The sequence below is a fragment of the Oryctolagus cuniculus genome, chromosome 9 (genome assembly GCF_964237555.1).
Source record: "Oryctolagus cuniculus chromosome 9, mOryCun1.1, whole genome shotgun sequence".
NCBI classification, from domain to species: domain Eukaryota; kingdom Metazoa; phylum Chordata; class Mammalia; order Lagomorpha; family Leporidae; genus Oryctolagus; species Oryctolagus cuniculus.
Genome location: NC_091440.1, coordinates 123,613,608 through 123,633,583, shown reverse-complemented (window position 1 = coordinate 123,633,583; position 19,976 = coordinate 123,613,608). Strand labels below are relative to the sequence as shown.

At 41.5% G+C, this 19,976-nt stretch overlaps 1 protein-coding gene across 2 annotated transcripts in view; it reads left to right on the top strand.

The window, feature by feature from the left end:
• Positions 1-19,976, top strand: part of ITPR2 (inositol 1,4,5-trisphosphate receptor type 2) — a 536,947-nt gene that overhangs the window by 441,435 nt on the left and 75,536 nt on the right. For both annotated transcript variants that reach the window (XM_051850872.2, XM_051850873.2), the window contains 3 exons: positions 4,768-4,932; positions 11,195-11,390; positions 15,459-15,551. In XM_051850872.2, the coding sequence (XP_051706832.1) occupies positions 4,768-4,932; positions 11,195-11,390; positions 15,459-15,551 (454 nt within the window). The remainder of the gene's footprint in view (positions 1-4,767; positions 4,933-11,194; positions 11,391-15,458; positions 15,552-19,976) is intronic.

Here is a 19,976-nt window from a genome sequence, read left to right as displayed (position 1 = left end):
TCTGGGAAAATAGGAACAATCTAAGATGAGGGTTGAATTCCTGTTCAAGGACCAAGTGCCAAATAAGACCAAAAGAATAAAATCAAGAAATAGCAGCTATAAATTCCTGTGATCTCATAAAACTTAAATGGCATCACACAGAGTCCCAGAGCTGTGAGGTACCTGAAGGATTCTTTACTTCTAGTTATTTTATTTTGATTTTGAAGAAAACAGAGTCGTATAGAGACCACAAAAATTTACCGAAGCAGGTAATTAGTGGCAGCACCGAGACCAGAGTCCAGGCATTCCGACTTCTGACTCAGTACCTTTCTACTGAACAGTCTATAGACATATCAACAAACGAGTATATTTAATTTTGCTTTTGGTTTTAGAAGGCCCCATGGGTCAATCATTTGGATGGAGTAGAGCTTCTTCTTCTTTTTTTTTTTTTTGGACAGGCAGAGTGGACAGTGAGAGAGAGAGACAGAGAGAAAGGTCTTCCTTTGCCGTTGGTTCACCCTCTAACGGCTGGTGCACCGCGCTGATCCGATGGCAGGAGCCAGGTAGTTATCCTGGTCTCCCATGGGGTGCAGGGCCCAAGCACCTGGGCCATCCTCCACTGCACTCCCTGGCCACAGCAGAGAGCTGGCCTGGAAGAGGGGCAACCAGGACAGAATCTGGCGCCCCGACCGGGACTAGAACCCGGTGTTCCCACGCCACAAGGTGGAGGATTAGCCTAGTGAGCTGTGGCGCTGGCGAGTAGAGCTTCTAAGAGTGGCTGGAAAGCTTACGTTGATGGTATTGCTCCACTCTCCCTCATCCCCCTGGCCCCTCACCACCACTGTCACAAAACAGCCCATCACCAACAAAAAATATGCCGGGATGGGGCAAAGGCAACAAATATGTATGGCAGAGTAGTGGTCATTTGTTTTGGTATTTTTGTGCTGAGTCATCTTTCCAGCACCAGCTGAGAGCTGTGTGCCCTTTGAGCCATCTCCTGTTCCTACACCCCGCCCCCACTGCTGTCCGCAGGGACCCTTGCAGGTATTGACATAATGGTATTGACATGGAAAGGGAGAATGTTCTTACCACTTCCTCATCCCCCTGTGAATATTCTTACTTTTCAAGAAAAGTGCTGAATTAAAACAATGTGTACATTTCGTGGTGCAAGGGAAACCAAAGTCAGCTTCTCTCCTACCCAAATCACTGACTCTTGAACTTCTTTCTTCTTGGCTTGAGCACTTTACAACAAAAAGATAAAAATTTCCCTCTTTCTAATCTCTACAGAAATTGTGTCGACTCCATTCCACAAAACAGGAACATGTCCATCACATCCCGGATCAAGGTTCAAAAATCCCTGAAAACAAGTGAAGTCAGGCTCTATTTGTCATGTGAAAATGGTGGAAACTCATAATTATTTAATTATTTATTTATTTTTCGACATTTTATTTATTTCAAAGGCAAAATTATTGAAGGGGAGAGAGAGAGAACTTGTGTGCGCTGTTTCACTCCCCAAATAGCTATAATGGCTGGGACTGACCAGGACAAAGCCAGGAGCCAGGAACTCCATATGGGTCTCCCACATGGATAGCAGGGGTCCAAGCAGTTGGACCATCTTCTGCTTCCCAGGTGCATTAACAGGGAGTTGGATCAGAAGTTGGATATGAGATGCTGTTGTCACGTAGGCAACTTAACCCACTGTACCACAGTGCCCGCCTCTGGACGCTGTGGGTTCCCCCGACCTGAAAACCTTTCATGTAAGGAATACAAACTTCATCTATTTCATAATTACAGCTTTGGAACATGGCGATTCTTCCTACCATGCCTGCCCTGCCACTCATTCTCCCACCCCTCTTCTTCCTCCCTCTCCTATTCCCATTCTTATTTTTACTAAGATCTATTTTCAATTAACTGTATACACGTAAGATTAACTCCATCTTAAGAGTATGAAAAATAAAACCTGTTCCTCAACAGTCGAGACAAGGGTTGTTCAAAATCATTGTATCACAAAGGGTCAGTTTCGCTTCTGTAGATTACCTTTTAGGTGCTCTATTACTTATCACAGGTCAGAGAGAACATATGGTATTTGTCCTTTTGGAACTGGCTTATTTCACTAAGTATAATATTTTTCCATTTTCATCCATTTTGTTGCAGATGACCAGATTTCCTTTTTTTTTTTACCACTGTGTAGTATTCTTTGGTGTACATATCCTGTAATTTCTTTATCCAGTCTTCAGTTGATGGGCATCTGGGTTGATTCCCTATCTTAGCTATTGTGAATTGAGCTGCGAGAAACATGGGGGTACAGATAACTCTTTCATATGCTAATTTCATTTCCCTTGGGTAAATTCCCAGGAGTGGAATGGCTGGGTCATATGGTATGTCTGTATCCAGATTTCTGAGGTATTGGAGACTGTGTTTTAAGCAGAAATATATCCTTGCTTCTCTAATATTTAGAACTGAAATGTGTTGTTCTTTGCAAGAGTTTGAATTCAGTGTTTTTTTTCCTTTGTATATGGAGGTTGTAAATAGTTTTCCTGCATAATTTTTTATGATTCACTCTGTGGAATTAGAGATCAGGAGACAACAATAATTTGTCTTAAACATCATTTGTCCTAAAAAGTCAGGATTTAAATATTTAATTTTCTTTTTAATGGAACCTATTTCCATATGATATTGAGGAACAATAGTGGGTGAACCAAGGTAAATGCTACAAATTATATATTATATATAGTTATATATAATATATATAATATATAAATTCTGTAAATATAAAGAGCAAATTAATAAATATTACTAGACCTAGACACAGACCCTCTGTTTTTTACCATTTTCTTGGGTGTTTACTGCCAAATACTTCATTGAGGTCAGTACCTTGTATTATTTCCTGGTTTTTAAATAATGACTTTGTATAATAGTAAACCTTCTCTTGGACAGTAATTATAATGCTATTCAATTTATTGCAGCTCTGTTTGGTAATAGTGTAAGTATTTGTGATGAAGCACTAAGTAGTGAAGTAAGACTTTGGCTTTATTGAGTTTGTTAACAAGATGATGGAAGAAGTGACAACATGAGATATTGAGGTGGGGAGGTGTTCAGCAGGGCAAGATTCAGTAAAGGTTTGGCCTTCTGTTCTTTGCGTTGTTGATTTGGGTGGCTCTCCACAGTGTGGAAGAGTAACTCATTTGTCATTTCATCTGTAATGATTTGTACTTAAGGAAGTTGAAGGGAAAGGTTTTCAGCCTCCAAATTTCACATCTGCATCACAGTATGATGCTCCTTCTTATCCTACTTAAAATCATCTGTAAGCCTTTTTTTTTTTTTTCATACATTTTGAAAAAGATCAACAGTGTGTTTCAAAGAGCAACCTATTTCCCCAAACTCTCTGGACATTTGCAGATTAAGATGTTTCCAATAGATAACCTAAAGAACTCAGGGATCATTTAGGACGGGTGACCTATGAACTTTGAAATCCGTGATTCTTCCCTGGGTGACTGAGAGGCAGAAGTGGCTCTTCAATTTGAACATAATGCAGTGATTCTAGAACCCAATAGATGGCACTGAGATTGTGGTGACGGTTGCTTTGTAAGTCAGTGTCCAGATCATTGTTATTGTCGAAGAATCTCAATCTCAGTATAGGCTTCCATATTCCAAAATCCTGCCACAGAAGGCAAAATTAAATATAGCTTCAATATCAATACCCTATGCACTCAGAGGTCTGATAAACACTTAAAATGTTAGTTGAAAAATTAGCACATATAAGGTTTAGAAAATAGATACATGTATTATATTTATTTTAACCCAGAAACATAAGGATATTTATATTTTTCTTACTTATGAAGTAAGCTAAATGCAAAAATAATTTAATGACTTAATTGTCTAATTCCCAAGGGGCTGGTATCCCATGTGGGTGCTGATTTGTGTCTTGGCTACTCCACTTCTAATCCGGCTCCCTACTAATGGCCTGGGAAAAGCAGTATAAGAGGGGCCAAGTGCTTGGGTCCCTGCCACCCACATGGGAGACCCAGAAGAGTTTCCTGGTTCAGCCCTGGCCATTGAGGCCTTTTGGGTACAGAACCAATGGTTGAAAGATCAATAGATCTCTCTCTCTCTCTCCCTCCCTCCCTCCCCCCTCCCTTCCCCACTCTCTCTCCCCCCTTCTCATCTCTCTCTCTTTCTCTCTCTCTCTCTCTCTCTGTGTGTATGTCTCTGACTTAAATATTTCCAAAATAAATAAATAATAAAATAAGATAAAACAGTAGTCAGCGGAGAAATTCTAGGATTAAAAAAAAATCAATGACAGATCTCTGAATATTTTCTGAAAAGACATTTTTATGTTATCAGCACAATAAAAACAATTTTATCAATGCTTTTAACATTAATATGTAACAGAGCAAGTATTTCAAAAGTTGTCCTATATTAAATGTTTCATAGGTATTATGTCACTGGATCCTCTGAAGAGTTCCATGGGGTGGGAATTCATTTATTACAATTTTTCATCAGATACTATCAAGCCCTGCAATTAGTAGGTTTATATTCAGGTCCATCTTGATTGCACAGCTGTGTGTCTTAACCTTTCTTCTGACTTTGGATGGAATTGTGAAGAACATACATTCTGCATGTAGTGCCTTTACATGCCTGTTTGCTAGCATTGCTGAAAACCTGCAGAATGAGAACTCAGGAAAGAAAATCATAGACTCAGCAAATAATGGTTTTTGTGCATATCCTGCTGTTTTGTGAGTTTCAGGACAAATCAGTCAAATCTCATCTGTTCCTCCCTCCCTCTAGCTCTGTAACAAAATCGTGTTTCTGGTGAGTTTCGTCGGGAATCGTGGCACGTTCACCCGAGGGTACCGCGCGGTCATCCTGGACGTGGCGTTTCTGTACCACGTGGCCTACGTCCTGGTGTGCATGCTGGGCCTCTTTATCCACGAATTCTTCTACAGCTTCCTGGTGAGTACATCTTTCTGGGGACAGTCATTGCTCAGAAAACACACAATGCTGCTGCTGCTTCTGCCCCATCCTTTGATTTTTTTTTTTTTTAAGAAGAGCCTGACATTTAGAACTAAATCTGTTACTTTTAGAATTTCCTAGGAAAAGTACGAATTATTATCATTTGTAGTCTTTTCTATAGGAAACAACAGAGGTAGTGGGATTTTCTGTTTTGTCTCTGAGAAGCAACCAACCACCCAACCTGCTGACCCAGGCTTCAGATGAGATTATTTCTGGTTTGCAGCCAAATAACATCTTCTCTTACATTTAAAGATTCTCCAGAAAAATGGGAATGTGAGGGTGCAATAGGTGTATGTTTACTTGGATGCTAAAATCGTGGTTTTGTGTATGATATTAGTTATTATATGTATCTTTAAATGGGACCTAAAAAACAAAAGCATGGAAAAGCCAGCCTGGCAAGATGAGTTGTTTTAGTTTGAGGCTTAATGTGTCATTGTTGTTAAATTTATTTACATAAATGTCTCTTATTAAATGGATGTTTCAGGTTTTTCTCTAGAGTTATTTAGTTTTCCTGGTATCAGTTTTCCTTTCTAAATACATGCTGTACTGTTTTAAAGTCACAGACCAGGAGGGGAGTCAGTAAAACTACATGACAGTGTTTTGAAATTGGAAGCACTGTAGGTTGGCACCGGGAGGCTCTCAAAACAATTTATTTATATCTGCAGCTTATGGTTGGCATGCAGTGGAGGACACTGTCCAATAAAATGATTCCTGAAAACAAGTTGGAGATCTAAAAACATTTTTCTAACCTAGTTTGCTTGGTTCACAAAGGACAAATCAGCACCTCCTGCTTCCCCAGTAGCTAGCATACCCCTGGAGGAAGACAAAAATGAGGCCGGTTTCCATTTCCCCTCAAACACGTGGAAGGGCCACCGGGCAGAGTAGATTTGCTTATTAGATTTTGGTACAAACTTATCTTCTGGGCATTTGAGTTGGATCATTCAGTAAGAGATCTGTTTTTCTGCTCCAGCAATCCAAATAGACTATCTGCCCAAGCCCAGGCACACTAGAAAAATCCCATTTTTTACCTGCCTGTGAGATATGAAGTCCTATTATACCCAGCACTTTTAGTGGACTGTGAAATGTAATGTTCTTTAATTTTTAAACCACTTTCTTAAGATAATGATGGACATACAAAAAGCCTGCTAATATATACAACTTGATGAGTTTATCAAATTTTTGTGTTCAACCATCTTATTTATAAAAATGGATAGGAATAATTTAGAAGACCAGTAAGACCAAGATCCATGGAACAGATAAATTGAAAAATGTATGCAATGATGTATGTAAGTCTCTATGTTTCCTAAGGAAAGTATTTTACAAAACAAAACCATATTCAAAGTATGAGACACGTTGTTAGTAGGAATGTTGCTTTTATATTTATTAGCCCTTTTCTCTAGTTTTGTTTTCCTCTGGTCTTTTGTCTTTTTAGATATTACAATACTGATACCAGTTTGTTTTTATTGAATTGTTTGAAATGAGAATATAGTCCACTTTGCTGCTTGGGGTACTATAAGGAAATTCTAACATGCATAATATTAGATTTTAGATTATATTAAATATCAAAAATGGTATTTCAGCATATTTTATTTTTTACCTTATGTTTAATTTTTTAAATTTTATTTAAGGTATACAAGTTTCATGTATTTCATGTATACAGATTTGGAAACATAGTGATATTTCCCACCCTACCCTCCCTCCTGCCCACGCTCCCACCCTTCTTCCTCTCCTGTTCCCTCTCTTAATTTTTACAATGATCTACTTTGTTTACTTTATGCTCATAAAATTAACCTTACATTATGTAATGAGTTCAACAAATAGTATGAAAAAAAAACACTATTCTTCAGCAGTAGACACAAGGGCTGTTCAAAATTATCAAAGTTCAAAATGTCCATTTCACTCCTATATAATACATTTTAGGTAGTCTATTAGTTACCACAGATCAGGGAAAACATACAGTATATGTCTTTGGGAGACTGACTTATTTCAGTAAGTATAATGGTTTCTAGTTACATCCATTTTGTTGCAAAAGACAGGATTTCATTCTTTTTTACAGCTGAGTAGTATCCCATAGTGTAAATGTACCATAATTGATTTCTCTACTCAATAGTTGATGGACATCTGGGTTGATTCCATATTTTAGCTATTGTAAATTGAGCTGCAGTGAACATGGGGGTATGGATAACTGTTTCATGTATTGATTTCTTTTCCATTGGATAAATTCCCAGGAGTGGGATGGCTGGTGATACGGTAGATCTATTTTCAACTTTCTGAGGTATGTCCATAATGTCTTCTACAGTGACTTGTACCTGTTTACATTCCTACCAACAGTGGACTATGGTACCATTTTCCCCATATCCTCACCAGCATTTTTGTTTGTTGATTTCTGTATGAGAGCCATTCTAAGTAGGCTGAGGTGAAAGCTCATTGTGGTTTTGATTTGCATTTGCCTGATGGCTAATGATCCTGAGCATTTTTTCATGTGTCTGTCAGCCATTTGAATTCTGTGTTGAAGAATATCTGTTCAAGTCCTTTGCCCATTTTTCAACTGGATTGTTTTGTTATTGTTGAGTTTCTTGAGTTCTTTATAGATTAGGAATACTAATCCTTTATCAGTTTTATCTTTTGCACATATTTTCTCCCATTCTGTCAGCTGCCTCTTCACTTTGCTGAGTGTTTCCTTTGCAGTGCAGAAGCTTCTCAGCTTGGTATAATCCCATTTGTCAATTTTGGCTTTGATTGCCAAATTTGTTTCTGTGGTCTTTTCCAGGAAGTCTTTGCCTATGCCAATATCTGGCAGAGTTTCCTCAATGTTCTCCTCTAGTAATTTGATGCTCTCAGGTCATAGATTCAGGTCTTTGGTATTTTAAGTTGATTTTTGTATAAGGTATAAGGAAGGAGCCTTCTTTCATGCTTCTGCACATGGAGATCCAGTTTTCTTAGCACCATTCTTTGAAGATTGTCCTTGCTCCAGAGATGGATTTTAGCTCATCCATCAAAGGTTAGTTGGTTGTAGACACATGGACTGATTTCTGTAGTTTGTATTCTGTTCCATGGTCTATGTGTCTATTTTTGTGCCAGTACCAGGGTGTTTTGATGATAACTGCCCATAGTATGTCTTGAAATGCCTCCATCTTTGTTTTTGTTGTATAAGATTGCTTTAGCTATTTATGGTCCCTTGTGTTTTCATATAAATTTTAGCATCGTTTTTTCTAGATCTGATAAAAATGTCCTTGGTATTTTGATTGGGATCACAGTGAATCTATAAATCACTTTCTGTAGTATGGACATTTTGATGATATTAATTTTTCAAATCCATGAACATGGAAGATTTTTCCATTTTTTGTGTCTTCTATTTGTTTCTTTAATGTTTTGTAGTTTTCATCATAGAGATCTTTCACCTCCTTGGTTAAATGTATTCCAAGGTATTTAATATTTTTGTAGCTATTGTGAATGGGATTGAGAAGTTCTTTGTCATTCATAGCATTCTCTATGTATACAAAGGCTATTGATTTTGTGTGTTAATTTTATATCCTGCCACTTTACTAAACTCCTTTATGAGTTCCAGTAGTCTCTCAGTGGAACTTTTGATTCCTTTATATATAGAATCATGTCATCTACAAATAGGGATAATTTGGCTTCCTCTTTTCAGTTTTGCATCCCTTTGATTTCTTTTTCTTGCCTAGTGGCTATGACTAAAACTTGCAGTACTATATTGAATAGCAGCTGTAAGAGTGGGCATCCTTGTCTTGTTCCAGATCCTAGTGAAATGCTTCCAAGTTTTTCCCATTCAATAATATGCTGGCTGTGAATTTGTCATAAATTGCCTTCATTGGGCTGAGGAATGTTCCTTCTATACCCAGTTTGTATTTAAGCATATTTTAAACATAGTCTATATCAATTTTTTTTAAAAAATAGATTTACTTATTTATTTAAAAGTCATTTACAGAAGAGAGGGGGATTCAGAGAGATCTTCCATCTGCTGGTTCACTCCCTAGATAGCTGCAACAGCTGGAGCTGCACCAGGCCAAAGCCAGCAGCAAAGAGCTTCATCCCTGTCTCCTATATGAGAGGCAGGGACCCAAACACTTGGACCATCTTCTGCTGCTTTTCCCAGGCCATTAACTGTGTTCTGGGTTGGAAGTGAAACAGCTGGGACAGGACCGTTGCTATATGGGATGCTGAAATAGCAGGTGGAAGCACTACCTGCTACACCATAACATTGGCCCCAATGTTTTTTCTTGAATATGAATTCAAGAGAGTATCATTTCTTTGCCCAACATAATAAAATAGCACACCCTAGATGTATCCTTCAGAGAAAACAAAAACAAAAAAACCTGCCCAGTGTCAATGTGTTTGGCAATTCCAAGATTGTGATTCTGTATGCCTAGGAATATGCATTTTAAGCAAACATCCCAAGGACTTCTCAAAGCTACACACTTTCTCTAGAGCAGACACAGACCACATTACCAGACCTTTTCTTTAAGTCACCATTGAGTTCACAGAATGGAAAATTTCCTGTTAACTTAAAAGCTTAAACAATTTGAATAAATCACAGTGTCAGCAGTTTAAAGCTGAATTTGCATCAGTTAATTTATCTATACTAAGTATTATTGACTTGATTTCTAAAGATAGTTGCCTTGCCAGGAGATAAAAAGATAAAATAAACTTTTTAAATTTGTTCATCATAAAATATAAGTTTCCTAGGGTGAACAAAAAGGTTAGTATTTATCTACTCAGCAGTTATTTGCAAGAGTCCAATTAAATTGGAAAGTAACTATGTAAAGGTTGGTACTCAGAAAAACAGAGTACAAGGCTCCTATGTCTGGGAAAAGCATTGTATCACAGATAATGATCCTTTCAGTTGAGTTCAGAGATTCTAGTTCTTGCCCACAGGGAGCAGAAGACAAGCCAGCTATTCTAATCTCAAAAATACTGTTGGTTTTCATATATTTACACGTTTTTAAAAATGAATGTTGTTTTATTGCTGTTAACCTGCTTTTTGTAATAAAACAAGTACTTGGTCATGTATAATTTCAGCTTTATAAGGAAGCAGTGAATGAAATTGCCCCTAGTGTTGCCTACAGATAGCAAATGCATACCTAGGTTCTTGAGTAGCACATAGATTTTTCTACCCTAAAGACAAAATAAATAACCCAATGGAGGAAGTTAATTAGCAACATTGTGTTTTAGATTTTTGTTTAGTTCTGTTTCTAAAAGTATAGCTGATGTAATAGGTTTTGTCTTCCCTATTATACCTCATTAGTAAGGAAAAATGTTTGAATTTCTCAAATATCTTTCAATTTCCTATCTTTTCTATTGTATTGAGCTCATAAAATTGTTCTCCTAGCCGGCGCCGCGGCTCACTAGGCTCCTCCACCTTGCGTCACTGGCACACCAGGTTCTAGTCCCAGTCGGGGCACCGGATTCTGTCCCGGTTGCCCCTCTTCCAGGCCAGCTCTCTGCTGTGGCCAGGGAGTGCAGTGGAGGATGGCCCAAGTGCTTGGGCCCTGCACCCCATGGGAGACCAGGATAAGTACCTGGCTCCTGCCATCGGATCAGCGCGGTGCGCCAGCCACAGTGCGCCGGCCACAGTAGCCATTGGAGGGTGAACCAACGGCAAAAGGAAGACCTTTCTCTCTGTCTCTCTCTCTCTCACTGTCCACTCTGCCTGTCAAAAAAAAAAAAAAAAAAAAAAAACATTGTTCTCTAATATCATCTCTAATTCTTTGATTAGGCAATATATCTAATGAATTTGTCAATTCATTGCTTTGATGGACCTAATTCAATTCAGCATTCTTGCTTCAGCTATTTTATGTATTCCAGAAGTAACTGCAGAAAAGAATCAGTAAGGCTAAAAATAAAGAATAAGTAGCTGAGTTAGTTAAGTCACCATATTATGATTGTTCTAAATTCAAACTTGAAACTATGCTATTTCTGGAACATCTTAGTAAACTGATATTATATTGGTCAAGAAACCAGCAGGTGCACACTATGTGCTGGGTTAGATTTATCTTTATTGAAATACAGTTTATTAATGCATCACAACGAGTAAAATAGGTATTTTGGTTCATTTTAAAGATTGTTTAAGTTACTTTTTCACTGATAAACTAGAATGGCTTTCAATTATATTTGTAACTGTCTTTATCTTTATTCACCTGCTGCTACATTGCCTTTTGTCTTGTTTTCTTTGTTTTTGTAGCTTTTTGATTTGGTGTACAGAGAGGAGACTCTGCTCAATGTCATCAAAAGTGTCACCCGGAACGGCCGCTCCATTATTCTGACTGCAGTCCTGGCTCTTATCCTCGTCTACCTGTTTTCCATTATTGGGTTCCTTTTCTTGAAGGATGACTTCACGATGGAAGTGGATAGGCTGAAAAACAGGACTCCCGTTACAGGTATTGCTGTTTCCTCGCCACGAGCTTCCTCTGATGGCAGATAGACTTGGCCATAGCTTGCTAATGATGTTACAGGTAAACACCCCTTGCAGGAAGTGGTCTCTTCCATTCTCCTGGAGCATGTGCGCTACTAAGAGTCATGCGTGTGACGCACTCTGAGGCTGCACAGTAAATAGCTGTAAGTAGGCTCAGTCTCGGCAAGACATTGTAGTCACGCTGACAGTTTCGTAGAAGTCAGTCGGCAGCTTCAAGCAGAGTAACAGCTCTGCAGTCCTTTGCCTCCTCCCTTGGCTTGCATCTCCAGGATATAAATCCAGTGCTGTTCCCAATCAGTATTCCATTCTTGTTGGATCGCAGTCCTTTATATCATACCTAACTGGTTGAAAATGATAAATGTTTTGGTCTGGAGAATCATCAGATCATAGGGAATTTGGTCTAGAAACCATGCTCAAAATGCTGTAGTGAGAGGACCGATCCATCCCTCTGTGGCCTCTTTTTCTTACCTGGGCAGAAGGCTCCCTCTCTGCTCACTGACCCCTGTGGTGGGAGTGCTTATTCTTGCCATGTTATTTGAGATTTTTAAAATGTGTTATGCTTTCTAATGACTTCTTTGTTCCCCTTCCCCTAGTGTCGCTGTTTTAGTCACACTTCTTTGTTTCCCTTCTCCCTCTCACCCCTTGCACTGTGCTGGGTAGACACCATAGTTCTTCATTTTGTGGATTGTTTAGGGGAATTCTCTGTGGGACGCAGAGAATGGAAGTCACAAAATGATACCTCAGATCACTAAATTTAAAAGTAGGGCTTAATTGGCCAGCGCTGCAGCTCACTAGGTTAATCCTCCGCCTGTGGCGCTGGCACCCCGGGTTCTAGTCCTGGTTGGGGCGCCGGATTCTGTCCTGGTTGCTGCTCTTCCAGTCCAGCTTTCTGCTGTGGCCCGAGAAGGCAGTGGAGGATGGCCCAAGTGCTTGGGCCCTGCACCCGCATGGGAGACCAGGAGGAAGTACCTGGCTCCTGGCTTTGGATTGGCGCAGTGCACCGGCTATGGTGGCCATTTCGGGAGTGAACCAATGGAAGGAAGACCTATATCTCAGTTTCTCTCTCTCACTGTCTAACTCTGCCTGTCCAAAAAAAGAAAAAAAAAAGGGGGGGGTGGGGTGGGCTTAATTAGAGGCACCTTATATGTAGTATCCTTTTTGCCCTTAACAAGCTTTTCTTAGTTACTAAGTTGGTGATACACAGCAGCAGTGTTGTTTCAATGTAGCAGTGAGTCTGAGTGATCCAGGCACACAGTGGAAACATCCTGTGCAGAGACGGGAAGTTATGAGGCATGAGGCTCTCCTGGATTTCATGTCTTTATTCAGTGTTTTGTTTGGACTTATATGCTACTTTCTCTAGAATTTTAAAGGTATCACTCTTTGGAGGACCAGCTCCTATGTAAATTCTCCAGAGCTCCCTGCTAACTGAACTGTGAGTCATAAACGTCTGCTCTCTAGTCTTCACCCGTGCTTGCTTCCTGGCTCTGAGGCCGGGTCACACTGAGCTCCTCAGTCCAGAAGGGACCAGAGCTGCACCATCATAGTTTATGACTCTCAAGTGTCAGCAGTTGTTACTGTCTTGTGAATCTACTGGTAAATATGTGTATTCTCTAAGAAGGAAATTATACCATAAATATAAACATTTTTCTTAGACAGAAAAATGTCTTCTTTCTTTTTACAAAATAAGCCACACTAAGACCTAAAATTTCAAGCTCTTTTACTAAACATATTTATACATATTCATATGGAAAGTTGTTGAATACAGCTTTTGTAAATACTGAGACCATGCAGCATATGAGAACAGCTAACAACGTTAAACCTGATTTTTTTTGACATTGGGAATGTTTGTTTCATAGATTGAGAGCATTTATGATATGAAACCCTAGAACAGCACTTTTATTTGCATAATGCTTTAGTAGATTATGCCTTTATCCATTTTCTGTTGCTTATAACAGATGGCCTGACAGTAAGTGATGTATAAAGAACAGAGGTTTATTATTTAACAATAATAATGTTTTGTTATTATTTAATAACAATAATGTCCTGGAGGCTGTGAAAGCCACGAGCCTGGCACCAGGTTATGCTTAGGCAAGAGCCCTCTTGCTGCATCCTGGCAACATGGCAGAGGCTGTTGCATGGCGAGATGGAGCCAAACTGGCTTGTATAACAGATCCACTCGAGATAACCCATTAAACCATGAGTGGGCTCATTCCTCATGACCCCGTCCCTTCCTAGGGTCCCACCTCTTACTGCCTCTCAGCGAGCTTCGGTGTGGATGTTGGAACCTTTGCCGTATCTCTGTACCACAGAACGTTGCCTCTTTCAAGTGTTGAATACTCTGCACTCCCGGAGTTGACTGTGTCCTGAGTGAGCTTCCTGCAGCTCTCACACACAGGAAGCAAGTGGATTTGGAGAGCAGGAGTATGCAGCTCTTCGGGGAATGGGAAGACACAATCAGGAAACTCGCTGGTGGGGACATGCGGGGGAGGCTGAGCGTCCTGGAGCTGAGTGGCCAGAGCATCAGGGTGCATAGGGCAGTGAGGGTGGGCGATCTGCAGATGGCTTTGGGGGTTCGGGAGGATGTGGTGCTGCCCCTGAGACTGCAGGCCTCGGTGATTGGGGAGTCCTTGTCTTAGGCCACGGGACTCAAAGGGATGTTTCTGTTGAAATGCGGGGGTGACAGTGCTCCTCGCACACCCGTCTTCCTCATCCTGTTTCTCAGCCTGGCTTCCACTCACTCAGTGCTGCAGGAGCCCCCAGCAGTGGGCGGCTCCCCGCCTCCAGCCTCTCTTCTCGTGCCCACGTTTCTGATTGGCTGTCCCCTGGGTTCAGACACCGCATTAGGCAGGCACTGGCGGTAGGATTCCTGCTGGGCCTTTGCTGGCCCGCGTGCCTTTGGTCAGACAAATCGCCCTTGGAGTTGCCTGGGTGCTGCAAGCCTCACGAGTCCCATGCATGTCAATCCCGTGATAGCTCCAGGTGGATCCTTCTCTGAAAACCTTTGTTTTTGTTTTGTTTTGTTTTGTTTTGTTTTTCCTTCTAGAATTCACATCTCCCTCTCCAAAAGGGAAATTTTTAAGAAATCTGCACTTGACTCTCTCTCTCCCATTGTGGTTACATCACTACTTCTCTGTGTCTCCTTTGTTGACTGTCGGTGCTCCGGGGCCATGGCTCCGGGCTCAGTAACTATCAAAGAGGGCAGAGGCTACCAGCACACTGTCAGTAACTCCACCTCTCTCCCTCTCCGACCCTGTGCTCCGAACGTTCTCCTGCTCAGTACTGATGGTGATGGAGGTAGTGTCTGAGGCTGCCCCTTCCTTGAGTGGGCTCCAGCAGCCCCACTCCAGGCCAGCTCCCCCTCACATGACCTCCTTCTTGAGACTTACGCCCCCTTTTCCATTCGCCACTTCTAACTCTGTCTCAGCTCACAAGTCAGATAACCCAGGAGGGTTCCTCTTTTCTGTTCCATCCTGCTCCTGGAGGCACCAGCAAGCAGGTGGATCCCTGGAAGCAGTAGGAGAAACAGCAGGGATCTGGCAGAAGAGCCTTGCTTCCTGGAGTCATTGTAGGCTGTCCTTGTTTCCAGGAGCCCCCATGTCACCTTCAGAGCTGCCACCAGCCACAGTCCCTACCTCAGCTGTAGAGACCAGAGCCTTAGAGCCCAGGGACTGTCACTGCACTGGGGGCCTGGGTTTCTGGCATCCCAGATCAGAACCCTGAACACATTTGGCTGTGGAGACGTATTACACATAGTGGTTAAGGTCTCCAGTGTTATTAATACTTTATCTCAGCCACTTAAAAGAAGGTATACAAGGCTTTTAGTGGGTTGGCCCATGAGTCTGTTCTGTAATTATAAAATTGCCTCAGTAGGCAAAACCGTGTTCAGAGTTCCAAACCAACCCACTGAAAAACCATAGGAGCACAGCTGAGTTTGAGTACAAGTGCCTTTAATTTAGATGCCTTTATAATCATTTGTTCGTTTCTTGTCATTTGCACATTTGTCTCAATACCGCTCTGCTTTGTGTCGTCTTAGGCAATTACGAGGTTCCTACCACAACCTTAAGTTCCATGACGGAGACGTGTGACAAGAACAACTGCTCAGCCACGATACCAGCTTCCAGTACAGGTGTGTAGAAGGCACTTCCAAGACAATATGAGCTTCATAGTTCTGATGTTTCCTTTGCTATATTGTTACCTCCCAGAGAGTTGTGCTAGACATTTCATGGTGGACAGAAGGTGAAAGAACCAGGAGGATCCAAACTAGAAAAGGAGTCTCATATCTGTCCTTTTGTATCCCTATCTTGTTCTGATATTGTTGCTGTTCATGGGAATCTACTGAATTTATCCTGTGGTGTGTGCTTCTAAAAATTCTATTATTACCTTGGAAACCACACTAAGGGAGTCCCTTTTAACTGTATAGCAGTTAACATAAGGTCTGGGGAAACATGGGATTGCAACTCAGAAGACTTGATTATAATCTTGGGTCTGGCAGATTGTAGGTAGACGTGTTGGAAATGTTAAGCAAATTCTCTAGATTAAGTTCAGAGAGACTGGGTGAGGGGTGGAGGGAGGGAGAAGGAGAGAGAGAGAGAAGAAGGAGGGGAGGGAAATTATAAAACTTTCCCTACCTGTATAGGAGCAAATGGAAGTATGCATATAGAAATAATGTTTTAAACTCTAAATTCTTCCCTTAGGATGTGGCAGGAGCCTGAATTCTGTGAAATGGGTGATGCTTCATGAACTCTGTTAGAAATGAGTGATGCTTCCTGGAGAGACTTAGGGAATGTATGTCTTTCATTAGTACAAGAGTTGTCGTTTCTGGAAAGGAGTAGATTTAGTTGGAGTAAATGTGTCGTGTCTATAGAGGCAGAAGCAAGGTCAGAGAAGATAAGGGAAGGAAGAGGCCCAGTGTAAGGTGGAGCCCCCAGCTTCCATCTGGGAGCACACGGTTTGCCTGGTCTTTGTGTTAGTGCCTTCTCTCCTAAGTTGCCTTTCTCCTTGAGATATTGCCCTGTTGCTTGAGAGAAGATCCACGGTCCCTTCTGCTATGTGTTTCATTCCTGAAGAGCCAAGGGACGATTAACCACTGAACACAAGCCATCCCAGCAGCCACGGGCACTGTGAGCAGCTGCCCCCATCTCCCGTCTCCCTTAGCCCTGCACCCCTACTCAGTGCTGGTAGAAAACCAGCTCACTTGACTTGGAGAGCACACGCTGCAGGTTATGAAATCCTGTTATGCACATCCTCCAGTTTAGTTACCTCCAGTTTCTTCAGCCTTCCTCACAGCCGCAGCAGCGACTCTTGGTGCAATACTCCAAGGCAGGCAGCTGAGTGATTATCTTATTATGGGTAGTGGAATTTGGAATCACGTTACAGTCTTGACCCATATTTGGCTGACTCTCGGGTAAAATGCCATTCTTCACTGGTTCGGCTGTCAAGCCTTAAATACCCACCCTGTACTCACGTAATTGGGAGTTTGGGCTTTCAAGTATAAAGCCATGCATTTATTTCTATGCTTCTGCCAGCTCATAATTCTAGGACCTTACAGTTTGCCCAGTGACTAGATTAGGAGTTTTCTGACCAGAGGGTCTCTAGGTTTCTGGTCACTTGCAGTTCCCCCATGCCATGAGCCTCAGGTTCTGTCAAGTAATGTGCTTTTTCTCTCTCATGTCCCCCACAGGCTTGATAAGCTCCAGAATAGGGGTTGACAAAGTACGTCCCGTAGGGAAATCCATCTTACTCCCTGTTTATATATCCACTGACCTAGGCATGATGACAGCATTTAAAAGCAATTTAAGAAAAAGATGCAGTGGAAGCTGTATGTGGCCCATAGAGCTTAAGATGTTTGCCTTTGGGTTTTACAGGAAGAAATTTGCCAAAGTCTGCTCTCAAAGGTTTCTGTTAAAGGGGCTAGAAAGGTTGTATAGGACGGCGGCCACAATGCCAGGGATCGAAACCACCACGGTCGTGGTCACATTTTGCATGATTCTTCAGCCACATAGAAATGTGTCTCAAACAAGCTAATCATTCAGCCCATGTTTCTCTCTTTTTTTTTTTCCAAGAAATATCATGAGACTGTTTATCAAAGCCCCTCTGCCAAAACCCAGTCACCTGCTATCTGCCACATTCCCAGTTAGTCAGTCTCACTGCACATCACCTTCTCTTGTTCTCTCCTTCTTCCCACACTCTTCCACTGTGGTCCACTTCAGTATCTTCTCTCGGTATCAAATCATTTGTCACATCCTTGAATTCAAGTCTACAGGTGCTCTTCTGTCCTACCATAATCCATGGTTTTTCAAAGTCACAGAAACAAACTTGGAAAATTTGGGTATAGTTTAAGGAGCCAGGCAACATTAAATAGTTTTGGGGTCTTTTTGGTCATCTGGTATTTCAACTTAGTGTCCCTCATACTTGTCATTATCTTTTCAGCTCTACTTTCTTTCTTCTTAAAAGAATATGGGAAATAATACATTAAAAGTTTACTTTCTTGTTAACACAAATATTTTAACAGCTTGGTCTCAAGTGTAGTGACCCTGTGCCTGCATTGGTCTTCAATGTCTAAATGTTACTTAAAAATGATATCCTTCATTTTAAAGCAAATAACTTTAACTGTAATTGGCTTTAAAAAACTTTAAATTTTGTTTAGTTGAAAGGCAGGGAGAGAAAAAGGCAAAGATCCATAGAAAGAGCTCATATCCACTGAGCTGACGCCACAAATGCTTGCAATGGTGGGGTGTGGGCTGGAGTGGAAGCAAGGAGCCAGTAACTCCAATTAGCTGCTTGCTCCATCACCTGCTCTCTCCCGGGGTGTCCGTGGGCAGGACGATGGACTGAGGAGCAGAGCTGGCACTTCAGCCGATGCTGCTGTGTATGTCGGGGCCTTTCATAATGGCAGCGTGCTATCAGGAACACACTCTGGCTGTACACCTGCACCCTATGGCTTGCAAATTAAAATTTAGCCCTTGTTTTAGACGAGAAGTCGTTTTTAAATCTAAGTGATACTTCGTGCCCCACAAACACCTTCTTTACCTTTTCTAGCTTTCACTCTGATTTTGCAGTTAAATTTATGTGGCCAGGATGTCAAGATCAGATCCACAGAATTTGCTGTCAGGTGAATTTTATCACTTAGCATTTTCCACTGTTTTGGAAGTCCCCTTGTATTTGTGGTGGACACAAATGTGCTATGGGCCAGCCACCATGCTAGGTGTTAAGGACAAAATGTTGAATAAACAAATATGATCCTAGCCCTCATGGAACTTATAAAATAGTAGAGGAAGGGAAAAAATCACTGTTAAAATTCTGCCTGTCACATTGTCTTTCACTGAGTTTCTTTAGGTAGATTTCTTGAAGCATGCTGTCTACTAAAGGCCATCTCATCTCTTTAGTGTTGCATATTTATGAACTCGAGTTGATTCTACCCCCTCTCCTACTCCCCAGGGACACTTGGCAGTGCTGGAGATGGGGTTGATTGTCACACCTTGGAGAGGGGCACTGCTGGCAACCTGTGGGTAGAGGCCAGGGGGGCCGCTGAACACCCTGCATGCACAGAGAATCTCCAGGCCCAAACATTAACAATGTTAAGGGTGAGAGACTCCTCTCTGTTTGGATATTAGTTTATAGTGCCAAATACAAACTCATAGAAGGCTTCCCATGGAAGCTTCCACAACCTGGTATTCACTTAGCATATTGTACAAAGAACACAGCTTCCCTTTCTCTGTGGGCAGATGAGCACAGTTCTTCCCCTCCCAAGGTATGCTGCCCCAGAGGCAAGGGCTGTCTTTCTGGGCTCCAGCAGTGATAGGAGTTGAGGGAAGAAATGGGAAGGGTGTTGGGAGGGCAGCAGTGAGAGTAGGGAAGAAGGCATAGATAACAGCTGGCGTGTGAAGGAGTGTCAGAGACGCTGTTGGGAGCCAGCAGTGTGTGGCCATAGCTTCTCACCATGAGAGATTATTCCTAGATCAGAATTAAAGACGCAAGACTATCTGTATTCATGTACCCTGTGCTAGTTGACTTGGTAAGTGATAAGGCTCATCTGATGGAAAATTCTGTGGATTCGATCTCCTAGCCCATGCTGCGTTTACATTTTGGCTGTGTAAATATAATTGCAAAATGTGAGTGAAAGGTAGAACCTGGTGTGTGTCGTGCAGCAAGTGTCACTTAGATGTAAAAATAACTTCTCTATGTCGAAGACCAGGATTAAATTTTAATTTGCAAGCCCTAGTGTGCATTTGTGACAGCCTGGGTGTGTTCCCTTGTGGACAGCAGGCCGCCATTACAAAAGGCCCCGACACACACAGCAGCATAATGACAAGGCTACAAGGCTCGTGGTGACTGGAAGGCAGAGCCACCAGCTTCCAGTAAAGGACCCTGCCGAAGCAGGTGAGGTCATTGTCCCAGCAGCCGAAAATTCACATGGCAGCTGGCAACCAGCTGTGGTTTTAACAAACAGCCAAAAAATACCTCTTTTTATTTCATTTGCTGCAAGACCTCCCTGATTCCTGGACAAAAATAACTCATATATATATATATATATATATATATATATATATAT